The 25,189-nt window shown below is 42.5% G+C and overlaps 1 protein-coding gene across 2 annotated transcripts in view; it reads left to right on the top strand.

The window, feature by feature from the left end:
- The window catches only part of ZBTB45 (zinc finger and BTB domain containing 45), a 164,827-nt gene extending 140,138 nt beyond the window's left edge, over positions 1-24,689 (top strand). For both annotated transcript variants that reach the window (XM_078654812.1, XM_078654811.1), the window contains exon 3: positions 8,104-24,689. In XM_078654812.1, the coding sequence (XP_078510938.1) occupies positions 8,104-8,357 (254 nt within the window). In that variant the 3' untranslated portion in view covers positions 8,358-24,689. The remainder of the gene's footprint in view (positions 1-8,103) is intronic.
- The last annotated feature ends 500 nt before the right edge of the window (positions 24,690-25,189 follow it).

Raw genomic sequence — 25,189 nt, 5'->3', positions numbered from 1 at the left:
CAACATCTGTCTCTTTTTAGAGTGCCTGCTATAAAGGCATTTATGGAAGAACTTAAAATAATCATTCCCCCAAGACTTCCACCTACTCCAGTGTGGACTCTGAACATTGTCCTTACCAGACAAATGGGTTCACCTTTTGACACAATGCATGGATGTGAACTGCAATTTCTCACTTGGAAGGTAGCTTTCCTCATAGCTATCACATCACTGAGGTGAGTGGATGAGCTCCAGGCACTAACCATAGAGGAATCTTTTTACAAATACACCAAAATAAAGTGGGCATTCGGACCAACCCAAAGTTCCTACCTGAAATAATTTCTGCCTTTCATATCAACCAATCTGTTGAGTTGTCTGTGTTCTTCCCTCAACCAGATTCTGTGGCAGAATGTGCTTCATACGCCTTAGATGTAAAAAGGGCATTACTCTACTACTTTGAAAGGACAAAACTCGCAAACTAGGGGCTGTATGGCATTTTTTAGGAAATATACCCATAGATGACATTTGCAAAAAGCAACATGGTTTACACCACACACTTCTACAAAACACTACTGTGTAGATGTCTGAGCCAGACAGCAAGCTAGGGTGGGCCAAGCCGTTTTATGTACACTATTTCAAACAGCTGCAACAGCTACAGGTTTGCCACCACTTGGGAGATAACTGCTATATAGTCTATGCACAGCATGTGATCTACAGCTTGCATGCCTCAACCGAAAAATGCTACTTACCACAATATGCATCTGTTCTTGGCATGTGGAGCTGTAGAGTCACATGCGCTTGCCCCCCTCCCCGGGTACCTATACCTGTTGCAGTACTATCTTACTTAGATACAGTATACATGGACATCTCTATTTACTAGTCTTACTAACTCCATCATCACCCTCTGCTGCAAAACAATCTAAAGATGGAGTCGATGCCCATGCGCACTATCACCGAAGGGAGGAGTCACCTACCTCGTGACAGGAAAGACTTCTTGGAAGAAAAACAAAGTGCAAACATTCAGACCCAACATTAGATGGCGAACTATGCACAGCATGTGGCTCCACAGCTCTACATGCCAAGAACAGATGCATACTGTGGTAAGTAGCATTTTCCTTATTTACTTTACCTCAAGAGTTCTGTCTTTTAATGGTGTATGACTAAGTTCTGGGCAGTTGGAAATTGTGCTGTAATTCACAGAGGGGATTCTTAGTTGGAGGTTGATACCTGGATTTATTTAAAGTTTCAGTAGTGAAAAAAGTCAGTGTTGTGGAATGTTGGTGCAACGTTTTTGACATATTTGACGAGAGCTGTTAGAAGTACAGTTTTCTCGTAAAGATATTTGATTTATATGGGCAAAGCACACATTCTTTTATTGAGGGTTTGTGTGAAGGATGCTCGGGATCATTTATTTTTTTTAAATCAAAGACACACTCCATCTCTAAAAAGATGAGTGAACTCTTTTATAGATGCAGTGTTTGGAGTCTCTTACTGCCCAAACACAAGTGATGTTGGGAAATGTATGTTCTTGCGTGTGATCTATTAAAGGAAGTGTAATACATTAATTCCCAAGGAGAGGACTTGAAAAAGTATGAGATTACGCATTTAAGTTTTACTAGCCAGATGTTATAGGGCAGTTGCTCCTTGTTGTGAGACAAATGGATTTGTTTCCCCCTCCCACCTTTTTTTAAAGCCAAGCTGCCTGACAGGCACTGCAGTACAGTATGGCTAAACATTGAGAAAGTCAACAGCTCTCAACTTGTATACAATACTTAAAAGCATTGACAGTGCTTGTTTTCCATCATCTTCACTTGATTGAGGCATCAGTTTTGTATCTGTTTTTTAAAGATTGGACAACCGGGTGGCATGTTATCTTTAGCTGTAATAGTAGATTTAGTCTCTGCAACAAATATTTTTAAAGAGAAAATTGTTTCAGAGTCTTCAGATTCCCTAAAAGGGGGTTTATTTGAATCCGGTCTTTGTGGATGCTCGAAGCCCCCTTGGGTTGGCACATTTATTGAACCTCTGCCTTTATAATGTGTTTGAGTAGTCACTGGAGAACCTGATTGGCTTCTGAGAGTTGTATTCATTCACCTGGGAAATTAAGCGAACCTTCTAAACATATATCCGGAGTAACCAAAAGGTCATGTTGTTTGCTGGAATGTTGCTTAGTGTGCTGATTAACAATCTTGTGCCTCCGTAATTACTAGGTTATATATTCAGAAAGGATTGAGGCAGCACAACTTCTAAACCTTTGAAAGTGTAAGAAAGGGCTAAAGACGTTTTTGGTTCTACCCTTATTTGAGAGTCCTCCATCTCACTCTTTGGTTGAACATTCTGGTTTAAAGCTCAAGGCGCCTCCATTTCAGTCTGGGGTTAAGTATCCTAAGTGGAGCCAGGGGTTGAGAAACTACCTCAATGAAAGATTTTTTGGCAGCACAATTATTTTCAAAAAATAAAAATATCGGGAAGGCCTGTAAGAGACCTCTTCTTTGAGACTTTGACTTCTTCCTTTGGGCCTTGACTTCAAATTGTACCGCAGTCCTTTTTTAAATTATCCTACCAGAGCAATTTTCTCTTTATATTAATTGATAAGTGCCTCATGTCCTGTTTTCCATGGCCGGGAATATGGATTGTTAACTGAACAGATGTGTTCTCAATTCCCCAAGCAGGGCGGGTGTAGCATATTTGTTAGGCACACATAGCGCGATCACCACGCCTCCCCCTTAGGCTACTATTATCCCCCTAGCACCCTACTTGTGAGAATGGGAAGTGTGTTTAAAACGTGGGAAATGAGAGCTCAGACAGGCAATCCATCAAACATGGGCTTGTGTTCTGAAATTAACTCACTATTCAACATTCCTGTCAGCAACCGATATAGTCTTCTAGATCAGGTGGACTGACTAAGTAACTGTGCTGAATGCTAAACTCCCATAGATAACCAGCTAGTTGAGTCCCATTACTGTGTAATAATTGAACTCTCCGACTAATATACCATGGGAAACCAAGATGCTCCACTGGTGGCTAGTATCTTAGGAGCCATTGATGGAGCATCCGAGGTTCTTCCTTGTTCTATACAGGGACGGGTGGGGACCCCATATTTAGTACCTCGTCAACAGGAGGATCTTTTGCCCTCGCAACTTGCAAAGATAGTAAATATGCAGTGCACAAAGCTCTTATCCTGCCTGGAACATAGCAGGATTAATATCAAAAATGGATCTCCCGGATTGGGGAGATTTCATAGATACCCATGAGCTATGTCTCTTCCAGGAAACATGGGCAACAACACCATTGTATAGAGTAGGATATGTTGCCTACAGCATACCAGCTGCCCAGGGGCCCAGAGGGAGACCCTCAGGGGGCCTATGTATTTGGATTGTTATTCATTTGGGATGCACCATTAAGATGTTAGACACCTCCTCCCCTGATATCTTGTGTATTCTTCTCTCTTCAGACACCCTCCCTAAGCTAGCCATTATTAACGTTAACTCACGTCCAGTGAGATATGGCCATACCTCGCAGACCTTAGATTGTTTGGCCTTCTTTCTTTCCACATTACCTGAGTCAATACATGTAATCATTGGAGGAGATTTCAATTTTCATTTCGAACCTCTCAATGGCATATCCTCCTCCATAACAAGTGAGGAAGATTCGGTTTTGGGAATACCAGAATGTAACATCTATCCGACTAGGGCGTGTAACGGTCGTTTTCCTTCTGATAGTCCGGGTAATCCCACCTCTGAAAAAACGGGACAGGCATCTACAATCGATTATATTCTGGTAGACGTTGAGCTGTGGCACAGGTCTAAGAATTTTTTGGTCCAGCTGCGAAGTGAAAGTGACCACAATCCATTGGTCAGAGCTTTAGAGTGGTTTCAGCTTAAAGATGCTCAGGGAACACCAGAACGATGTCCCCCCAATTTAATTACAATTGAAGTTGGCAGAACATTTGTACTATCTATTGAAAAAATGTCTTCCATGTATGAACAAATCATTCCCTTCTTAGAAACTGCATTTGTTCAAAATAGTGGTGGCTCTGAATCTTACTCGATGATAGCTAAGAACCACCAAGATATGGTTTTAAAACTGTCAGAGTTCTTTTACAACAGTAAACATCCTAAAAAACCTGTCCCCAAAACTAAAAATCCCTGGTTTAGCAAAGCGTGCAGGGAAGCTAAATCCGCTTTGACTTTAGAGATTAGGGAAGGGGATAGTTTATGTATCAGAGTTGTCAGGACACACTACAAAAAAACTCTTTCTGAAGCCAAAACAGCATGGGACCTCGACAGATGGGAAGCAATTAAAAAAGCTTTAGATGACAGAGAAATGAGAGGATTTTGGAACTTAGTTAAACTGGAAAATCCGAAGGCAACTCGGCTATCGAATCTAATCTAGTAGAAGAAGCTTGGACATCCCATTTTAAAGTTGTATATACAAAACCCTGTGATGGAGAAATTGATGATACGGCTATAGGTTTTAATCAGATTCCTGTTAATAACACTGATACCACTATGCACATTGGCAGAGATAACTTTGGCCTTGGCCAAATTACTGCCAAATAAGGCACCTGGGCTAGACAGGATCCCTGGAGACTTGTTTAGAAATGACCAGGTTGTATGGGCACCCTATTTATGGACCCTAATTAATGCCATCCTTCAAGGTATGGAGCTCCCTCCCACTTGGGCTGGTGCAGAAATTATTCCAATTTATAAAAAAGACTCCCCATACAACCCGGCAAACTACCGCCCAATTAGTCTTATTGATGTAACGCAAAATATTTTTACAATCATGGATGGATAAGACGAATGTACTGACCCCTTTACAAGCTGGCTTTAGGTCTAAAGTCTCAACCATCGACCAGTTGTTTAAATTGCAACTGATCTATTGGAAAATTGTAGTCTTAGAGGGTGGTAGTCTTTATTTTACCTTTGTGGACCTTAAATCTGCCTTTGACATGGTGCGGCGCAATCAGCGCTGGGACCTACTCCATGATACGGGAGTACCGCCATACTTATGCCACCAGCTGAAGCGCCTGCACGAAGGCACTTACGCAAGGATAAGACAACGTAAGAATGAAGAACTAACAGCTCCATTCCCCGTTGAGAAGGGGGTGAGGCAAGGATGTGTGCTAGCGCCGACTCTCTTCTCCCTCTTTCTCAACGGTTTAATTAACACTCTCCTTGCTGTTAAGGACATAGATTCCCCTAGGTTGGCAAATTGTAAAAATGACAGCTTTAATGTTTGCTGACAACACCCTCCTTTTATCTAAGTCACCCATGGGTATGCAGCGGATATATGAATTTAGTTTATTTTGTAAGAAAAGGGACCTGGAGATAAATCTCCAGAACCTAAATACATGGTCTTTCACGCCAATACCAGTAACTGTCCATACCCTCGAATGGAAGGAAGGCCTTTAGAGCGGGTGTCTACCTTCGATTACTTGGGTCTTACTTTAACTGATAATATGGATTTGGGGACTCAAGTTAAGAAAGCCAATCTAAGATTAATACTGTCCACAGGGGGAATTCTGAAAGTTTAAAAGAGCTGTACCCAAAAAATGGAACGCCCACCAGCAGAAATTTTTAAGACTCAAGCGAGGGGAGCTTCGCTAAACGGGGCTGAATTTTGGGGCCACTCCCCGTCCAACGCCCTTACAGCGACAGAGAATATTTTTAATAGGCAGCTGATGGGACTCCCAAAAAGTACCCCCTTAACCCCACTTCGGATGGACTTGGGAAATGGCCCCATTGCTGATCTAATTGCCGCTTGTCCCCTCCTCTACTGGCGCCGTCTCTGGAGCACGCCAGAGTTAGCTCCCTATATAGAGGAATTGAAGGATGTCCTGTCCACACACGGGCGCAGGGAAATCTCCCTTGGTTGCCCGATATCAGGTATTTAAGCCACGCACTGGGATGGAAAATATGTGGTTATCACCAGAAGATACTTGCCCTTCGATTTCTAAAAAGTCCCTAACTACTGCTTGCAAAGAATATAAATTGGCCCATATCCTACAGAGCACTGACTCACCCACCCTGACCTCTAGGTTCCTTGAGATTAAAGATCAATATAAGCTAGAGTCGGTCTTGGATAGTATCCAACCTCTAATGGCCAAGAAGTTATTCTTACAATTTAGGCACGGGACGCTTCCGTTGTGTGCATTTACAAATAAATGGAAAGGAGCCATTAAACAAGACTGCCCTGGGTGCTACGGAACAGAAGAAACCGAACTCCATGTTATACTTTTTTGTCCTGCTTATAAGAAGACAAGGTCTAAGTAGGTTTTTCAGTTCTGTTGGAATATGGGGATACGTAACCACATCGAGGTTTTTAGACTACTTAAGTATGACACGCACCCATTAATTGTAGCTGTCACCTCCAAATTTTTATTTGTGATGTGGTGTATTCGTAGAGGCATCATAAAGGAAAATGAGCTGGCTAATTATGCAACTCTGGCCTCCGACTAGACTCACTGTGGTCCAAATCACCATATTTCTCCCACTTGGGGAAACTTTTTGAAATTTATATATAGTTATTTGTTCTTAGATGTTCTTATTCCTAAATTATTTTTTTATCTGTACAGAATTTAAATTTACTTATTTTCTTAAACAACTGTTTTGGCTTTAGGTAACCCTTATAGAATTGTAGTATAATACCTTACTTGGCACCAACTACATTTTGTACAAACTGTTATAAGCTCACAACTGTTGTCTATTGTAACTCTTGCAATATTGTGTAATGTTTCAACTACTTGTGCTTTTATGGCTGCAAAGCCGAAATAAAGTTTTTTGACTGACTGACTGTTACTATGGACCAGATTTGGGTAGCTTGATACTTAGTGTAAAGGCTCCTTGGCACATTAGAGGGCGCCTCACTGGCCTCTCAGTGGATTGAGCACAGTGATACTACCCTCGATCTCACTTTTATTAAGGTGCATGCCCCGCTTGTCACCGAGGGTCTGCTATGGCTGCAATGCAGTAACACTGGTTGCGACACAACCAGGTGGCATTTCATTTGGTTCAAAGAATCATACTGAACCATGGTCACCTGCATTAGACTACTGCTGTCGTAATTGGAATACTACTTGGATCCTGAGAGTTCAAGAGGTTGAAGGAGGGCATGAGCACAACAAGCCGTTTTTGGAACCATGGCCAAGATCTTGGCTTTTCGGAGCCTCCAGTGCCAACTGCTCTTCAGACATCGGAGCTGTATAACTCATCTCTCGCATTGTATTAACTTAGTGTTCCCTAAGACGAACAATCAACCTTTAGCCTATTCTTATCAGTGGCACTAAGACTCATGTTTGTGATAGTATGACAATGAATAAATTGTCTATCCTTAAAATGACTGTGCGTTTGCATTTGTGTATTTTCACCCGTGATGTTCTATTCCACTACATACAAGTTGGCTGACTTATTGTTAACTGATGCTGCCTAACGCCTCATTCAAGGTTATCAACCAATTCATGACACCACAATTTATGTCCATGAAATCTACCTGATTACCTTCTCTTTCAGTCTGCCTCGTTTGACTTGGAATCAGGCCGCATCTTGTGTGTACACCTCCTAGACGAATCTGATAGTGGCTAAAATTATATATTTTTGCTGAGCCAAACAATTTACTTGCTAACAGTTCCTCGGTCTGCTCTAACGCCGATATAGACGTTGCATTTTACTCCTGCTTGGTGCCTAATTTCAGCCCCATTTCTCCAGCAGCACGTCATATGACTCCCTATTCCCATCAAGTTGCCCTCAGTCATTTATTGAACACTAACAGGAGCTAATAAATGTTTGCATGTATAGAATTCAGTAGTTTTTTATGCTCTAGCGTTGGAACAGGAGGCATGTCACATTCATACAAAGTCATTTATTTCTTGCATGATGGTAAAGAGACTGGCGTGCATAGACCGGCTTCACAGATTGGCTACCAAAGGTGCTTAGTTTGAAACTAAGATTGTAGACCAGAGAACGATGACTAGAAAGAGAATATATAGATACACTGTCGTAGTTCAGTGATAGTTGCATTCTGCCTTAGCTACAGACTGGGCTTTTGGACAATTTGTTGAAAGGACAGTAAGAAATCTGGATTGCTGTAACAATCTGTCTTTTTTTCTTTTCATCCCTTCCACAGGAGAGAAGCCTCACCAGTGCAATATCTGCTATCGCTCCTTCTCCCTGCGGGACTACCTTCTGAAGCATATGGTGACACACACTGGAGTGCGAGCTTTTCAATGCTTTATCTGCTCTAAACGCTTCACTCAGAAAAGTTCCCTAAATGTGCACATGCGCACACACCGACCCGAGCGCTTCCAATGTTGTATCTGCAACAAGTACTTTTCTCACCGCACATTGTTGGAGCGTCACATGACCACCCACACGGCATAATTGTTATTGGGTTCACTGAAAGCTGTGTCATTGCCCAAAATGGAAAGGGCTTGCCAAATAAGAATTAGTGTTGGCTCGAGCGAAAAATTCAAAAAGTGGACAGCACAAGATGTTTCTTCATTGTAATGGTGAGCCAGCCATCTGTGGTCACATACCCTACAAAAAGGTATCATGGGTGGGAGTTAAAGATTGTAAATCAAGTTCAATGCCATGCAGTGATCAGGATAGTCATTTATGGGGCTGGGACCATTTAACACTGTGATGCCCTTCCGTAAGTGGGCAGATTAGGAAAGTAGGCATAGTGATAAAGGAGAAGGTGGTATTGACACGGACTACACTGTTGTTATTTCCACCATTGACTTGAGTTGAATTTAAACTTGGATCTAAGAACTTGGCCACTCTAGATGAAGCCTGTCATGCTTGCACTGGGTTTCCCCCCTCCTTGCACAGATCTGCAGTGTGATTTATTCCTTTCTCACATTATTCATGCTATTACACACAATGGTTCACCTTTGCCTCTGCAAAGTAGTGCATTTAAGTCCCCATTGCTGTTGCGATACTGGGATCTGCGCGCAGCTATGGACTTGTATAATTCTTTTTTTTTGTAAACACTTTTTTGCTGTTCTGGAACTGAGATCTCCTCACACTGCACACAGTTTTCAAACCTGTTCTGAAAATCCACTTGCAGTACATGGACTTATTCTTCCTCTTTCTGCCCAAATATTTTTCTTTGCTGCAGTCTTCGGCTCTCTGATTTACTTCTGCAATATCTTCCTTGGATCCCTTCCACCTCTCTTGCTTAATTTCACCATCCCATATCATTAAGGAATGCTGTAAAATTGAAGAGGTCCAAGGGTTCCAAGGAGAAACAACATAATATTGGGCTTCTTCATGTATGGCTGTTTTCCACCCCAAAAAAACGCCTCCCTTTGCTTCTTCACTGTAAAACAGTGGTCTTCTTGCTCCATCTTTGGTTACCTTGTTAGCTTTGTAAAGATCTGAAAAAGTTTATGCTAGATTTTCCTGCAGGTTATTATTTGTTCTCCAGTATTGGATCTTTCCCATCGTCGAAGTGGGAGTCCCACGTTACCATAGAGAAGCAGTGTAGAGCCGTATCCTAGGCCATAATGGTAATGCAAAGTCACAATAATAGCCTATCAATGTCCGAAAAAAGGGCCATTCTTGAACTATAACCAATCAGGTGACAGCATCCTCTAGAACACTCCAAACAGAGGGTGAGTCCCTCATATTTTCTACTGCACGTTGTGTGATTTTAGTCTCCATGAGCTCTGCTCAGTTTTTTTCTGATTTCTGATCTACCTGACAGGAATTCTTCAAAACAGCAATTTTACTCTTGACTGACTTTATGCTGACTGAAACACCATGTTAGCGTCAACCAAGAAAGATTTATTTCAACCCTGCGGTACCTGTGGGAAGATGAGGCTTCACCCTCAAAAGAACTGTGTATATTGCATTCACCCTGATCATCAGGTAAAAAATAGCAAATTTGCCACACTTTCTCGCAGAAGACCTTGCGTGACAGAGAGGCTAGACTTCTGCTATGGCTACAGAAGCTTAAGACCAAGGAATGCCCTCAGTCTGAGGAAGAGTGTGATGCTTCTCTGGCCTCTAAAAAGAGAGTAAAATCTCTAGAGAGTATGTCCCCAAAATCACATGAGGCAGCTATGAAAGCCCATCTTTCAAGTTTACGGGCAGGAGAACATCCAACCACTTCTAAAACAGGACAGGGTACCTCAGCAGAGGGTTATTCTGAACCCTCCACCCTTTTCCGCCAAAACTACACAGGTTAAGAAACCTGCTACATCCCAGCGGGTATCCCTGAAAAATGGTTTGTCACCTAAGATGGGAACCAGTTCATTCTCATCGATGAGACTGTCACTGAGCATATTGTCGACGGCGTTATCCATAGTCACCACTACTCTAGCGACATCGACGTTCTCTTTCGACAGATTTGCCTCTGATAGTATTATTGTCGCATTTAGCATCAATGACAATCAATTCAGTAAAGATTACGACAAAACCAACATTACCATCGACGGCGCTCCATGTTAAGAAATCGTCAACGAAAACATGCAAAAATGACCTGTCGATGCCGAAGTTCAATCCATCGTCACCATCACTACCATAGATGACAGCACCATTGACGTCAACACCATGAAAGAAAATACTATCCAAGGCAGATCCTCTGCCATCATCAAGACTTCCTTCTTTTATACCGTTGTCACTCGTAACATTAAAGCACGCCCTGGAAACAATATTGCCATCTCACACTTCACACAGTAAAGTTTCACCGATACCTCTGGATAACCTTCTAGATGACAATAAGGAGGAAGGAGACTACTCGATAATGAGGGCTCGTTCTGAGTGGCTCGTAGCCCATCAAACCTGCATATTAAATGTCAGGAAGAGGATGATGAGGACCATTAGTATTATAAACAGCTATATGCAGAAGATCAATATGGACACCAGGAAAAATGTGTGCAATATGCTGACCAGCAATAAGAACCTTCATTTCTGATGCCTGCATCACTGGTAACTAATGTACAACATATGCTGCAGGATTATTACCGCAGATTCCAACCATCAGGGTCTGCCACTCCATTTCCTTAAACACCGCATCAGAGGCAATCTCCTCCAATACCCTCTCCCAGACGTACATCACTGTTTTTTACTGCACCCTCTGACCCGTTTGTCAACTTTGCCTGCTCCAATTCCAGAACCTCCAAGTGAAGATCCTCCTTTCATGGATGAAGACAGAGGTGGGTGAGATCGAGGATACTGCTTCCCTTCCCAAAGAGTAGGATGATTATCAAATTCAGACGCCGTCCCCGTCTACTCCACCACCAGTGGAGGCCCCACCGGTGGATATCATTGGGTTCCAGAGCATAATGGAACAGGCTGCCAAAAGATTCCAACTCCTAATAGTTTCAAAACAATCTGTGACTGTTTTCTCTATAGCTTTAAGGAGCAAACTAGGAAAGCAATTTGTGCTATTCCTAATGTGGGCTTTATATGGGAGGATGGTCTAAAAGTGATTGACCTTTTACTGGAAGATGTCAAACTGGAGACACAAAAGATACTGCAAGAGGGAGAAGATTTTAGTGAAGAAAATAATAGAATGTGCCATAGATGTATCATTCACAGGCTTTTGACAACTAACGGGCGTCAGTCCTTGGGCATCAGGCATGGATTAAACCTACTTCCCTCCACCTGGAAATTCAAACGAAGGTTATGGATAGGGCATATGATGGAGTTATTGTTTGGCAAGCATGTGGATGACGCTCTTCAGTCCCTCAAATCGGTCCATAATTCTTAAACAGTGGCTGAAAGATCATTGCATACGTTAGACATCAACCAATGTCTAAAATTCTACATACACAGGACTATTATCAAACGCAAAGCAGATCAGCTGTTTGTAGCCTACTAGGACCTCAGAAACGTGTTTCCTGTTTCTAAACAGACTATAGTAAGATGGATGGCTTCTGGCATACAATTTTTTCATCAATAATCAGGAAAGCAGTTGACTTCCAAAGTCAACGTTTATTTCACCAGAGTTATCTCCACATCCACGGCTCTCTTTGCACGAGTGCCCATTTAAGACATAGGTCAAGCAGTAACCCGGTCTAGCAAGCACACCTTTACTCTACACTATTGCCTTGATGTGGCAGAGAAAGCTGATGCAGCAGTTTGACAAGCAGTTCTACAGCAGCTATTCCAATAAGGTGAGCCACTTTTCTTTCCAAACTTCCTCGACTTTATTCTCATGATATTTGTATCACTATAGTATTCACTGCAAACTAGTCTGATTCAAGCATGGGAAACTATGAAAGACCCAATACCAGGCTGACTCCTGGATTACGGGTTGTGTTCAATACCCGCCAGGTCACGCTGTTATTTTAATGTTTTTTTAACCCCATTGCTGCTAATTCTCTTCATTGCTGCTCATTCCTGCTCTTGTGTGTTTAAACTTACCAGGCTCGTGGGTATATTACTGGCTGCCGTCCTTCCTGACTCCCTGCATACGCCGAGTAGGAGCGCTGCTGATTGGAGGGACAGGAGGCGGGAACTGGGCCGTGATTGGGCGGGTGGACTGATACAGGGCATTTAAGTCACAGAAACCATCGCGCAGCGCTGACTCCTGGAGTACGGGTTGTGTTCAATACCCGCCAGGTCACGCTATTATTTTAATGTTCTTTTAACCCCATTGCTGCTAATTCTCTTTGTTGCTGCTCAATCCTGCTCTTGTGTGTTTAAACTTACCGGGCTCGTGGGTATATTACTGGCTGCCGTCCTTCCTGACTCCCTGCAGACGGCGAGTAGGAGCGCTGCTGATTGGAGGGATAGGAGGTGGAATTGGGCCGGTGGACTGATACAGTGCATTTAAGTCACAGAAACCATCGCGCAGCGCTGACTCCTGGAGTACGGGTTGTGTTCAATACCCGCCAGGTCACGCTATTATTTTAATGTTCTTTTAACCCCATTGCTGCTAATTCTCTTTGTTGCTGCTCAATCCTGCTCTTGTGTGTTTAAAATAACCGGGCTCATGGGTATATTACTGGCTGCCGTCCTTCCTGACTCCCAGCAGACGGCGAGTAGGAGCGCTGCTGATTGGAGGGATAGGAGGTGGAACTGGGCCATGATTGGGCCGGTGGAATGAGCAATGGTATTCAAATTGGGTTTGCTGCGATCGCGCAGCTCGCGCGCCGCTCGCGCGCCTAAGGCAAGCCCGTCTGCGCCTGTCCGCGCTCGGATCGGGCTCAGAGCGAGTCCCCCTGGTTCCGGGTCATTAAGTATGCTAACATACGCCTCTAGGGTGCTATGGGGCTTGGATCCTAGTGGGCGTAAAACCTTCTGTCCCAGTTTCCATCCAGGGGTCAGGCCTGGCCAGCTCACAGATCTGTGTTCCAGCTGCGGCTGCCCCCTTCCTATGATTCTGGCAGAACCCTGTGGTTTTTCCAGGAGGAAAGTGAGGACCTCCCAGGAATTGTGTTCACCTGTCCCCTCTTTGAACTGTGTACCTAAATGCCAGGTCATTGGTTAAACATGGCCTGGAGTGCAGCTTACTGTTGGAGGATAACCAGATAAGGATGGAGACATGGACTGATAAAACCTCTGGCCCCGATATCGTGAAGGCCCAGCCAGCCAATTGTTTGTGTTACACGCTGGATCGTCCTTCTGGGAGGGGGGGCTGGCGGTTATTTACCATCGCAGCCTTGAGCCCTCTTTTTCCATTGCCTCTATAGATACGTGTGAAGCTCTGTCCATTAGCGTGCGACTTTCCCCCCACAATACCTTTAAAGGGATTCTAATTTATCGGCCCTCGGGGCCCAGAGGTCTGTTTTTGGATTCGCTGGGGACCTTGTTGGAGGCAGTGTTATGCGCAAACACCTTTACGATTATGGGAGATTTTAATTTTCATCTACAAAATGCCCTAGACTCGGATACTGACAGACTGATTGGCCTTTTGGGGTACGGAGGACTGGACCAAAGGGTGGTGGGTCCCACGCACTCAGCTGGGCACACGCTAGACGGCATTTTTTCCAACAACGCCGGTCTGGATTTGCTGGATGTGCTACCTCTCTCCTGGTCTGATCATACGGCCATTTTTTTCTCGCTCAATCAAGGATCCGGGAATGTAGCTGCAGTCAGATCAAGGAATAAAATCGCCGTCAGGGACTGGAAAAATATAAATGGGGAGGAGATGGGGAAGTTCCTAACATCAGGTGCGCCTAAATTTCCAGCTAACGTTGATATGGCAGAGGAACAGTATTCTAGGTGGATTGAGAATGCCTGTGACAAATTTGCGCCGATCAAATCTTTCACACCAAGGAGAGAGCAGCCTTCGGCACCTTGGTTTTCCGATCTTCTACAAAAACATAAAACAGAGTGTAAGAGGCTCGAGAGGATCTGGAGAAGGGGCTATTGTCCCATCAATAAAGAAAAATAAAAATACAAAGAAAGTCTTACTCTCTATAAGCAACTGATTGTGGAGGCGAAAAAGGTCTATTTTGCTGAGCAAATTGAGGGAGCCAGCTCCTCCTCTAGAGAACTTTTCAGGACCATTACCAGGCTGACTATTCCAACTAAGTCATGCACTCAGAGCAGCGCAGCTTTGTGTGAGTCCCTAGCTTCATCCTTTAGGAATAAGGTTGAAGGGATTTTCTCTTCGTTTTCCAAAACCCTAGGAGAGGCGGGGGTTGTGGCAACCACTACTGGTATAAAAACTGGGAAGGGCCAGGATAGTTTTGAGCGGTTCAATCCTTTACACTACCCGGAGGTTTTAAATCTATTACGGATGGTTCGGTCTGGCTCTCCCAATGATCCTTGTCCACCCGCAGTTCTTAAAACCTGCCCCGAGGTCATTGCTTCCACTCTCACTCCCATGCTCAATAAGATCATGGACTTGAGTGAATACCCCAGGAAGTGGAAATCCGCATCTATACTTTCCCTTTTAAAAAAAACTAGCCTAGATGCTAAGGACCCCAATAATTACAGACCCATATCTCGCCTTCCTTTTCCGGCTAAGGTACTAGAGAAAGCCATCAATCAACAACTTAGCTCGTTTCTTCAGAAGGCCAATGCCCTAGACTCGACACAATTTGGGTTCCGTGCAGGTCACAGCACGGAACTTGCCCTTGTCAAGGCCACGGAAGAAGTCAGAACGGCGGTGGACCAGGGAGGGGCTGCTGTGCTGATTCTGTTGGATCTGTCGGCAGCCTTCGACATGGTCCATCATGGAGTGTTGATGGACCGGTTGACGGGGGCAGGGCTGGGGGGCCCGGCCTGGGGGGCCCGGCCTGGAGTCTCCTTAAGTCCTTTTTGACCGACACAATTCAGACAGTTGACTTGGGGATGGACAAATCAAAACCTTTCACCCTTCCCTGTGGTGTGCCGCAGGGGTCCTCCTTGGCCCCACGCTGATTTAATATTTATGTCAGCCCTCTGGCGGACTTGATAAGGTCTTTCGGTCTGCAACTTACATCATATGCAGACGATACTCAAATTTTGTTATCATTACAACGAGGGTCTCGAATGAACACGACTGCGAGATGTCATGACTATCTGAAGAGCGTGGCGGATTGGATGGCCTCCAATTGTCTCAAATTAAATGCCTGGAAGACTGAGGTAATTCTGTTTGGAAACAATCCCAATATCTGGACTCCGGATATGTGGCCAGAGGCACTGGGAAATCCACCTATCCCTTCTGGGAAGGCCAGAAATCTGGGTGTGATTATTGACCAAAACCTGGACTATGGGGACCAGGTTAGTGGAGTAGTACCATCCTGTTTTCATATCCTTCGGATATTAAGGAAGATAAAATGCTTTCTACCAGTGGAGGGTTTCAGGACGGCTGTTACTGCCCTCACACTGTCACGTTTGGACTACTGCAATAGTCTGTATCTCAATTTGAGAAAGAAGCATGAATACAGATTGCAGTTGGTTCAAAACGTGGCAGCAAGACTTCTGCTTGGGATCCCTAGTTTTGTTTCAGTGCGTGAAGGGCTTAAACAATTACACTGGCTGCCAATACCAAGACGTGCTCAGTTTAAGGCTCTGTGCACAGTTTCCAAAGCACTGAAGGGCATAGGCCCAAAGTTTCTGAGCAGTGGGATAAAATGGTGTGTGCCGGGCAGAGCGCTTCGATCAGCCGAAGGCAGACTAGTTGTGGTGCCACGTGTAAAAAAGGCCAGATGGGGAGGAAGTAGCTTCTTCGTCTGTGCGGCAAAAGCCTGGAACAACTTGCCGGGGCATCTTAGAAAGGCGTCAGAGCTTCTTTCATTCCAAAAGGGGCTCAAGACCTGGTTATTCATGGATTAGCCCCCGTCTAGCTCTGGAGTCAGTATGCAGCGCCAGGACGCCATTGGGCATAAGTGCGCTTTATAAGCTCATAAATAAATAAATACTGGAGAAGAGTTACTTACCTGTAACTTTGGTTCTCCGGTATTGGTACCTTTCATGGATTCACATGAGACCCACCCTCCTCCCTATAGAGGCTCCCCTCATAGATTGGGATGTTGTATTCACACTTGTGCTTGAAAATCTGAGGGACTCAGCCTATGTTTGGAGTGTTCCAGAGGGTGCTGTTGCCTGATTGGTTAACGATCGGGCAGACAGGCGGTGAAGGCCTGCTTCGAGGGAGGGTGACGTCCAGTTATCCTGTAGCTTTGTACGTTTCATGAAAATAGTAAAAACAAAATTAAACTTGGCAACCTCCCAACAAATTGGCTAGCACCCTATCCTGCTGCTAACTCATCTGGTCTCTACTCACGGGGAAGGACCAGTTTTAGACTTAACCTTAACCTGGCAAGGTTTTTACACTTCATCACACAGAAACTCGAACTGAGGCGAGCCTTAAGGAGGACAGTCCCCCAGCAGTCATTGTGTGCCTAAAAACAACACAAATACTAATATTTTATCTTCCGTACCATATGTAAGTGTATTTTATGAAACTGCTGCGATTTTATCGGCTCGAGCGCTGTTTTATGTTATGTGTGTTTTCATATGCAGCTGTTTTGCTAAGATTTTTATTAATCAAGCAATAAAGATTACTTACTTACTGATTGGTTATAGTTCAAGTTTGGTCCGTTTAAAAAAAGGACGTAGGCTATTAATGGGACTTTGTATTACCATTATGGCCTATGATATTGTTTACACTGCTTTTCTATGGTACCGTGGGACTCCCACTTCGATGATGGGGAATGATGCAAGCATGTGAATCTATGAAAGATACCAATCCTGGAGAAACAGAGTTACAGGTAACTAACTTAGATTCTTTCTCTGAAAGACTTTCAGCAGTATTTGGTGTTCAGTGAGTTAAAGCCAGTACAGAAATCCAAAAGCATACGGTCAGGTCCATAATATTTAAAAGAGACGTGTGGACATCATCCATTGGGGACGGAGACTGAGTGACTCCCTCAAAGAAACTGGTTGTTTTCAAAGTGTTACTCTACTTGGAAGCTGACTCATTTTCTAGCACTTGGCTGTACTTTTTTTGTCTCCGAGCCTACTGAGCAGTAAATATTGAGCACTCATCTTGCTGACTTCTCAAAGTGGGTGCGCCGGCCTAACCATTGTTACTGTGGTCTCGAAGCCTTGCTGTACTTTTTCACTTTATTTGGTTTTCAAAGTCTATTCATGTAAATGGTTAGACAAAAAGGCAAAAGGTGTCCAGACATACAATTTAATTGTACAAACTGCAGAGTACATGTGCTTTTGCAGGAACGGTAAAATGAGTGGTATATTAGTTCTGCTGGTGACAGCTTGCAGTGATTCGCATGACAAAGAAGTGCAGAACTGTATGAAAAAGCCTCTGTTTCAGTAACATTCCCAGATCAAGGTATACTGACCAACACTTTCTTATCAGCATTAGAAGCACACTACAGATTTTCAGACCGGTGGGGCAGGGTCCTAAAAGGAGTCTTGATATCATAATGTATTGGAACTCGGCATGGTCCTCTCCTATTAATTTTTAATACTAGCCCTAACAAGTACAAAGGTATTGATTCAGACAGACTACAAAGCATTGAACTATTACTTGGGAATACAAGGAAGTACAAGATTCCAAATGCTTGACTGAGGGTCAAGCTATTCAGAACGGGTAATTACCAAGAACTTCAACCTAAAGACCATTCACGTTTGAGAAGATCAGCATTCGCAGGCAGATGGTGAGTAGAATCATCTTGGAAAGGCACAAATGGATCCTCTGCAACAACAAACTACTAAGACCTCGTGTATCTTTAAGGACAATTACAAATCAATCCATTTGTAAACAAATAGAGCACAAACTGGTAATATTTTATGTCCAGATATTACATCCTCACCTGCAAAGTGGATATGCTTCTGATAACCTGTTCAAAACCTTTTTCTGCACTTGTCCATCAATTCCTTTTAAAGTCAAGGAGGTAATGAAACTAAAACAATCCTGGATGAGGATGATTCAGATAGTATCAAAATGACCCAGCCAATGACAGTTCTTTAATCTAAACAACTAGACATGATACTGCCTGCAGACCATATTTGCTGTCCATGACATGGTGCTGCTTTGCAACTTAACTTTCAGTGAACTTGGCAGCCTGGCTCCTAATTTCTTTTCATTTAAAATTACAGTCAGAGTGCAAGACTTTCACTGAGAGGCAAAGACACTATCCACCAAGTTAAATAATATGGAATCGTTTTTTAACTGGCTTTGCAGACGTCCATCAAGCTTGGTGTGCCAAGAAATTGGTGGTTTCACCGAGTGGTTTGTGCTTGACCGAGTCCAACTTACAATTTTAGTCGTAAACATGCGTGTATCAGCTATTTCCTCATATTGAAAAGCTCTTTCCAAATGTCCAGTCGGGAATTTATTGAAGGTCTTCATATTTTTTCCCAAATTAGTGGCTCATGCCTGCCTAAACAAATTCGGACTCCCAGGCTGCCGATGCATAAAGAAACAATTTAAAATACTTTATTAAAAGTTAATTTTTTTAATGGTTTTCTTCAGCATGACTGGAATGGATAGATAATCTTAAGCTATTGGCACAGGTATGTCCACAGCATGCCTCCAAATCATCTAGCTGGCTAAACATTTGTCACCTCAATAACACTCTCATTCACATGTAGCCACTGCTGCATAAAACATATAATGGCATCAAAGCTAAATAATTGCAAAAGAGGCCACAAAAAAATGACAACCAACCACTGCCTTATTTAAGCCTGTGGGGCTCACTAGCATCATTTTTGGAGATCCACACTTATTTTTCATCATCAAATATTTACAGAGAGCAAGAAAGGTAAAGAACACAAACAGGAAAGGTGGAAGAGAAAGTCAGAAAAACTGTCACAAAGGGAGAAACCATTGAGGAGGCAAGAGGTGGATTCTAGACCACACAGCCTGGTTTTTCGGCATTTTGGCATTGAATTTGAATTGCGCCAGCCACAGGCTTCTAAGCAGAGCTTTGGACCTTGGAACTTATTTTACAATTTGAATAATGCAGTCAGCTGCAGGTTTCGGAGAAGTTTGGGCTGTGCTTAATACTCTGAGATTATCATCTGGAATAGATCTCAAGTCACATGCTGCTAAAACTAAGATTCTTTTGACCGATCATCTTTAGTGCATGGAGTAGAAGTCTTATGTCCCCGCTCAGTAGGCAGTTACCCTAAACCTGTTATGTCGATGCAGGGTATTAGGCTTGTAAAATCATTCTTATCTGTCGTTGACCAACTTAATCTAACATCTAGTTTTTTTAATCTCAAATTGCTGAGAAAAGTACTCTTTTCTAACCTCTGTCATTATGTTTTAATCATCATTTATCCAGATTGACTCAGGTAGCACATTGTCAGCTGCAAAGGGAATGTGCTTCTGATAACCTGAAATGTTATGATACAAAATAGCTTTTCCTTCCCAAAACAATTAGGCATGTATGTCTGTGCTTTCAGATTTTGTGAACTAACTCTTTGTTATTCGATACATCTCTTCCTAAAGCTGATTGAAGGAAATGTTAGAAGTTGGTTATTTAGTCAGTGGCGGCTCCTCCGCTAAGCCGGAGGAGCGCCAGCCCAATGCTGTTCACAGAGAAAAAAAAGTGAAAATTTTACTGATAACTCGATGTTAACTAACATTTTATTTGTTCCTGCTGCGCCGTCTTGGCGGGGAAGATCTGCTCTGCTCTCAGAGCAAGGGGAGGTGTGATGGACACTATGCAAGTGCACATGAGTGGTTGGCTGGCCGTAGAGGGGTGGCCAAACATTCATGCACACTTTGCATGTTCTGCACCCAGGCTGCATTACAGCCCGGGTGGAAAACATGCCCAGGCTCCCATTCCCTGGCTGAGCACCGAACCACAGCGCTCTGGCCAATCATAACGCTGCATTACAGCGTTGTGATTGGCTATGGAGAGCCTGGGATCTTCCTGCTTGCAGAGATGCCAGGAAGAGGACAGAGAGGCGGCATCTGGCGGCCGGCAAATACGTGTTTATTTTTATTTTATTAACCTCATCCCCACCCCCACTTCCCACTGCTGCTTCTCGGGAAGTGCCATCACTGTGTTTAGTATGATTGTGTTTTTTTAAGGAGAGACTTTCAGTAATTGGAAAGTACCGTCCAAGACACCCTGCATTAAAAAAAAAATGTTAGAACATAGCAACTGACAAATGTTACTTGATAGGATAACAAAACATCCAAATCTGTCCTGCTATTAGGCAGACTATTCCAACACTAAACAATATACTTGTCCGCTTCAACAGTGTGGGCCACTATCCAGTATGAATCACATTAGAAAAATAGCAAGTACGACTAAATAAAATGTTAGGAAACCACTTTGTATCCAGTCCAAGATCCTTTTCTAGTTCCAGATTGCAGTTAACATAATATTATCAGTAGTACTGCGCAACATGTCTCTCTGCCAGCAGGACAACATGTTGTCCAGTTCCTAAATCTAGTTTACTGAAGCCATTGCTAACCTTCAGTATGATAATGCTGTGCAGGGAATATACTGGAAGCCCTTCTGTAAATACCACATACTGCCACTATCCTTTTCAAGTGGCACTTTAAGGGTAATTAGCTCTGTTGCTCATTAAAAATTGAAAAGGGCCTCTCCTGTTGGCTTTTAATATCCTAGATTCTTAATTTTTAATCAATATGTACATGAAATGGTTACAGCTATAATTTCTCAATAATATTTCTTTTTCTAAAGTTATCCTGTACTTAATGGAATCCGTCTGCCTACTTTGTAACCTCCCCAGTTTTGATTTATAGTATAATGCAGATTGAACTAGACCTGCCTCCCATAATAAAATTGGAATAAACAAGTCATCCTCAATTCAAGACAGTCAACTTCTTAATGAAATGTTATAATACTCTAGTCAACAGAAACCCCAGAACTTTAAAGAGCAGCCAGATCACGAAAACTCATTGGGATCACACAGTTGGTAGAAGTGTGCTTTACAAATACATATTCCATAATATGTAATGATAAGGAGGTACATGCTCTTTTTTCGAGTTGTATATAATTTTTTGACCTTAACATAAGATTGCGCTAAGAGCTTGACCCTACCTTCTCCCTCAAAGATTGCTCAAGTTTTCATGGTATTGAGAATAAAATTACTTTCTGTTTTATTTCTGAATCTGTCATCCCCTACTGAAAAGAACTATTCATATCACTGATTTGACAATGTGAAAGGACAGACAAACTCTTCACTAACGTCTATCACAGTCATAAATCAATGGCGACACCTGAACAATTGGAGCATATTGGAACATGTGATGCACGATATACTGCTATCAAATGGTAAAATAAATTCCACCAAGACCTAGGGCTAAAGCCGTTATTAGTCTGATTAAGAACATCCCGAAAACTGATGTGTCAAGAACCTACAACCTGGAGCTCATTTAACAAATATTACAAGTTATTGCTACCTAGATCTCATTCTAGATTGATCCCAAAGTTGACCAAACCCGCCACAGTCAATATCTTAAATTCCATATATAATATCAGGGCTTTAAATGGACCAGTGACCAGTACTGTCAGGTACTGGGTTCCTTCACTTCTTTATTTTGAGAGGAAGAGTACCTACACATCTCAGCAGTGGTGCAATACTTTTAATTGGAAAGTACCAGCACTTCTCAGAAGCAAAAATGTATCCTGGTATAGGCTACCTATACTTCTTTTTTCCATTTCACTGTATTTTATAGATGTCCACCTTGCCGCTAGCCTGTTAGTATTTGTTTCCCACTTAAGAGCATGGGGATGAGCTTGCTGCGCTGTGCTATTGGATATTAGTGAAGTTCCCATGAATGGAGCCGGCAAAGGTGCTTATATGTAATCCTAACACAACCTCATGAAAATTTTCAAGGAGTTTGTGAACGACCAGTCCTCCTTCAAGACAAGTAATGGACGTGGACGTCCGTATATCAATAATAGTCGACACTTAAAATAGAATTTTCTTTTCCATTTTGCTGAAATTGTTGGGTTTATGTGCCCTTTTTTGAAAAATTTGCCTTCACCTAACAAGCATGGTAAAAAATTTGACCTGTTGGGGGAATGTGCCTGCAGTTCTGGGTTCTCTGTTTTTCCCTTTGCCTGGCCACCTTATATGGTAGATACAGAGCCCATGGAGCACTCCTGAAATACTTCCCTTCTAGCTGTGTGAAGAGTTATGGCAGCGATCAACTTGAAGCTTCAAATAATATTTGTGAAGTGATGTGCTAGTCCCCCAAGAAGAACTGTTATATTAAGCATTGTCATAGATGAGGGGACGGAGCAGATTTTGAAACTTAATGGTAAAACCTCTGTTCCACGTCACTCACATTAATTAATAAGTGTCTCAGTTGAAAGACTGCACCTAGTCATTTTCCCAGCAGGTTCTGTGACAAGACTTTAAAACTCCTTAGCTGGAGTCTATAATTTATTGGGACTTTAAGGTGCTTATTTTGAGTTTGGTGGAGTGGGCCTTCTAGCAAAAGAATTATACATTTCCTGTCAGCCATTTATAAAGTGTCATTAACATCAGTGCACTCAATACAGCAGGCAGGACACTCTTTGGCAGATGTAGTACACCTGTCTAACTCTAAATAAGGCAGCTGGTTTATTGTATCATGAGTGGTGATACAAGGAACTTCTTGCCACTTTTTTTCTTTCATGGAATCCATTTACGTAGCCCAGAATGTATTTCTATTAAAAAATGTGGGTTTTGCCTGATAGAAATTTCACAAAGACATTTCACCTACCTCTAGTTGAGATCTAATTCCTTATTTGAACTTCAAATTAACTCAAAATCCATAGCCAAGGGTGTGCCTTCTAGGAACGTTGGGATAGCCTTGTGCCTTAATAAAATAATGCGTTTTTTCTCTAGGTAAAGCTGTACTGCCAGTTCATTGGCTTTTTTTTAGATTTTTGTGCTTGTTTAAAAAAGGCATTAAAAAAGTTTAGAGGCTACTTTATCATACTTCTTAAGAGTCCAATTAGCATCCTCTAAAATAGTGCCTTTTGAAAGTTTGTCTAATGAAGGGCTCTGAGGTCTTTCTCACAGGCAAGGATGTTAAGCGTTTATGAATTAAATGAAGATTTTCACAGTAAAGCACTAGGATTACGAATATGTAACTTTTCCTTTCCCATCTGTTTACCCTACCCGTTACTCATGGAAGTGTGTTACTGCCCTTAAGTATGGAACTTATTACTGCAGCGTTGCAATTCATGAACATCTGGCCATTCTCACATGTAGCGATTTGCAACACCTTCCACTTTTTTATGATCTCCCATTCCTTTCCCAACCACTTGCTAACCTAGAGGACCCATATGATTTTTCTATACTGTGACAAGGCCTTAGTTCTTTCAGTACCCCAGATTGCTCATCTGCAATAACCATGCTACACCAATGCTGAGTATTTCTGATAAGAATTTGTAGTTAAGCCAAATTGTGTCTTGCCATGTTGGCCAGTGTCTGGCTAGTCCATTTATTATGCGACTTAACATGATGACTGTGATGAAAAGAAAATATTAACCCATGACATTATGCATCAACATAACCCCACTGTCAGTGACAGACACTCTTTCAGTTAAGGCAGCATTAGTTGGTTAACTTGATGGAGAGATCCTCTTAGAAGTTCTGTGCAAGTCTTCGGTTCTGTGCAAGTCTTAGGCCCATGGCGCTCTCACATAATGCACTTTTAGCCTACAAAGCAGTGAGTATGGGGATGACCAATAATTTTACCGTACTTGTGTTGCAACCTAGGCAGACACTGTGATGTGAGAAGAGGCTCTACAGTCTGTGAGGTTAGTCTAATTTTTAGTTCTGGCACCTGCTAGCAGATCTTACTAGCACCCTAAAAGTGTGGCTTGTTCTGAAGGTGACCTTTCTGACAGATATTGTCCATTGTTTTGTGAAGTACACCCTTTTTACCCCCATGCTTTATCTCTGCTGTATCTGTTTACACATACCGTTCTTTTTATGTCTGATCATCCAAGGTTTGAAATGAAAGTCCTGTAAATCCATTGTTTAGGGTTAATACAAGTACCTTACTTTTTACTTCACATTCAGTAATACATTACATAATTGCACAGCAAAAAGTAGTGCCTCATGTAGTATACCTAGTCATGGGTGCTTTTTTAGTATTTAGTAGTGCTTCACATATTTAAAAGCCACATGATCATGTCTCATTCCCATAGATATTAATGTACCAATGCACTGGTTTTCTTCTATGTCACGAATCTGACCGAATTTGTATTTAATGCTCTTGAAATGAATTCAGCCCAAATCCGCTTCATTCACGTTTTAGCCTTTTTGGCACTGTGCTGCATCTTTGATTTATCTATTAAAATGAGCTATAACCTATTCATGGTCAAGCAATTTTCATTTCTTTGACGTTTTAATAAAGTTCGTTCTACAAGACTGGGGTTCAAATGAGGTCTATGGCAACAAATGTCGATGGCAGCCACCATTATAGGGAACATAGCAACATGAAGTATCAACATTTAACAAAGGTAGTTTTGCAGTATGAGTTTTTTATTCATGTCCTATACTTTCTTCTGTAGTTTCATGTTTCAGAATATTACAGATTGTTTTCTCCAAAGCTGTGCTTGCTGTTTGGAGCATGCTGTGAATGATTCTTGATCGCACCTCCGTTTCCTGAATAAAGAATACCTCTTAGATAGTTTTTTTTGCCATGGGATACGGACACATTTTAAATTGCTCAGACAACAGACTGTTCTAAATTATTACAACAAGCAGCCCAGCAGGAGTCACTGTGCAGGAGGAAGCAGTAAAAAAGACAGCAGTAACACAACTGTGGCATTAAGAGGATGTGGGAGGAAGAGTGTTGTTTAAATGTAAGC

The sequence above is a fragment of the Lissotriton helveticus genome, chromosome 7, assembly GCF_964261635.1.
Source record: "Lissotriton helveticus chromosome 7, aLisHel1.1, whole genome shotgun sequence".
Lineage (NCBI taxonomy): Eukaryota > Metazoa > Chordata > Amphibia > Caudata > Salamandridae > Lissotriton > Lissotriton helveticus.
Note: the sequence above shows the minus strand (reverse complement) of the source record. Positions and strands in the feature narration are given on the sequence as shown.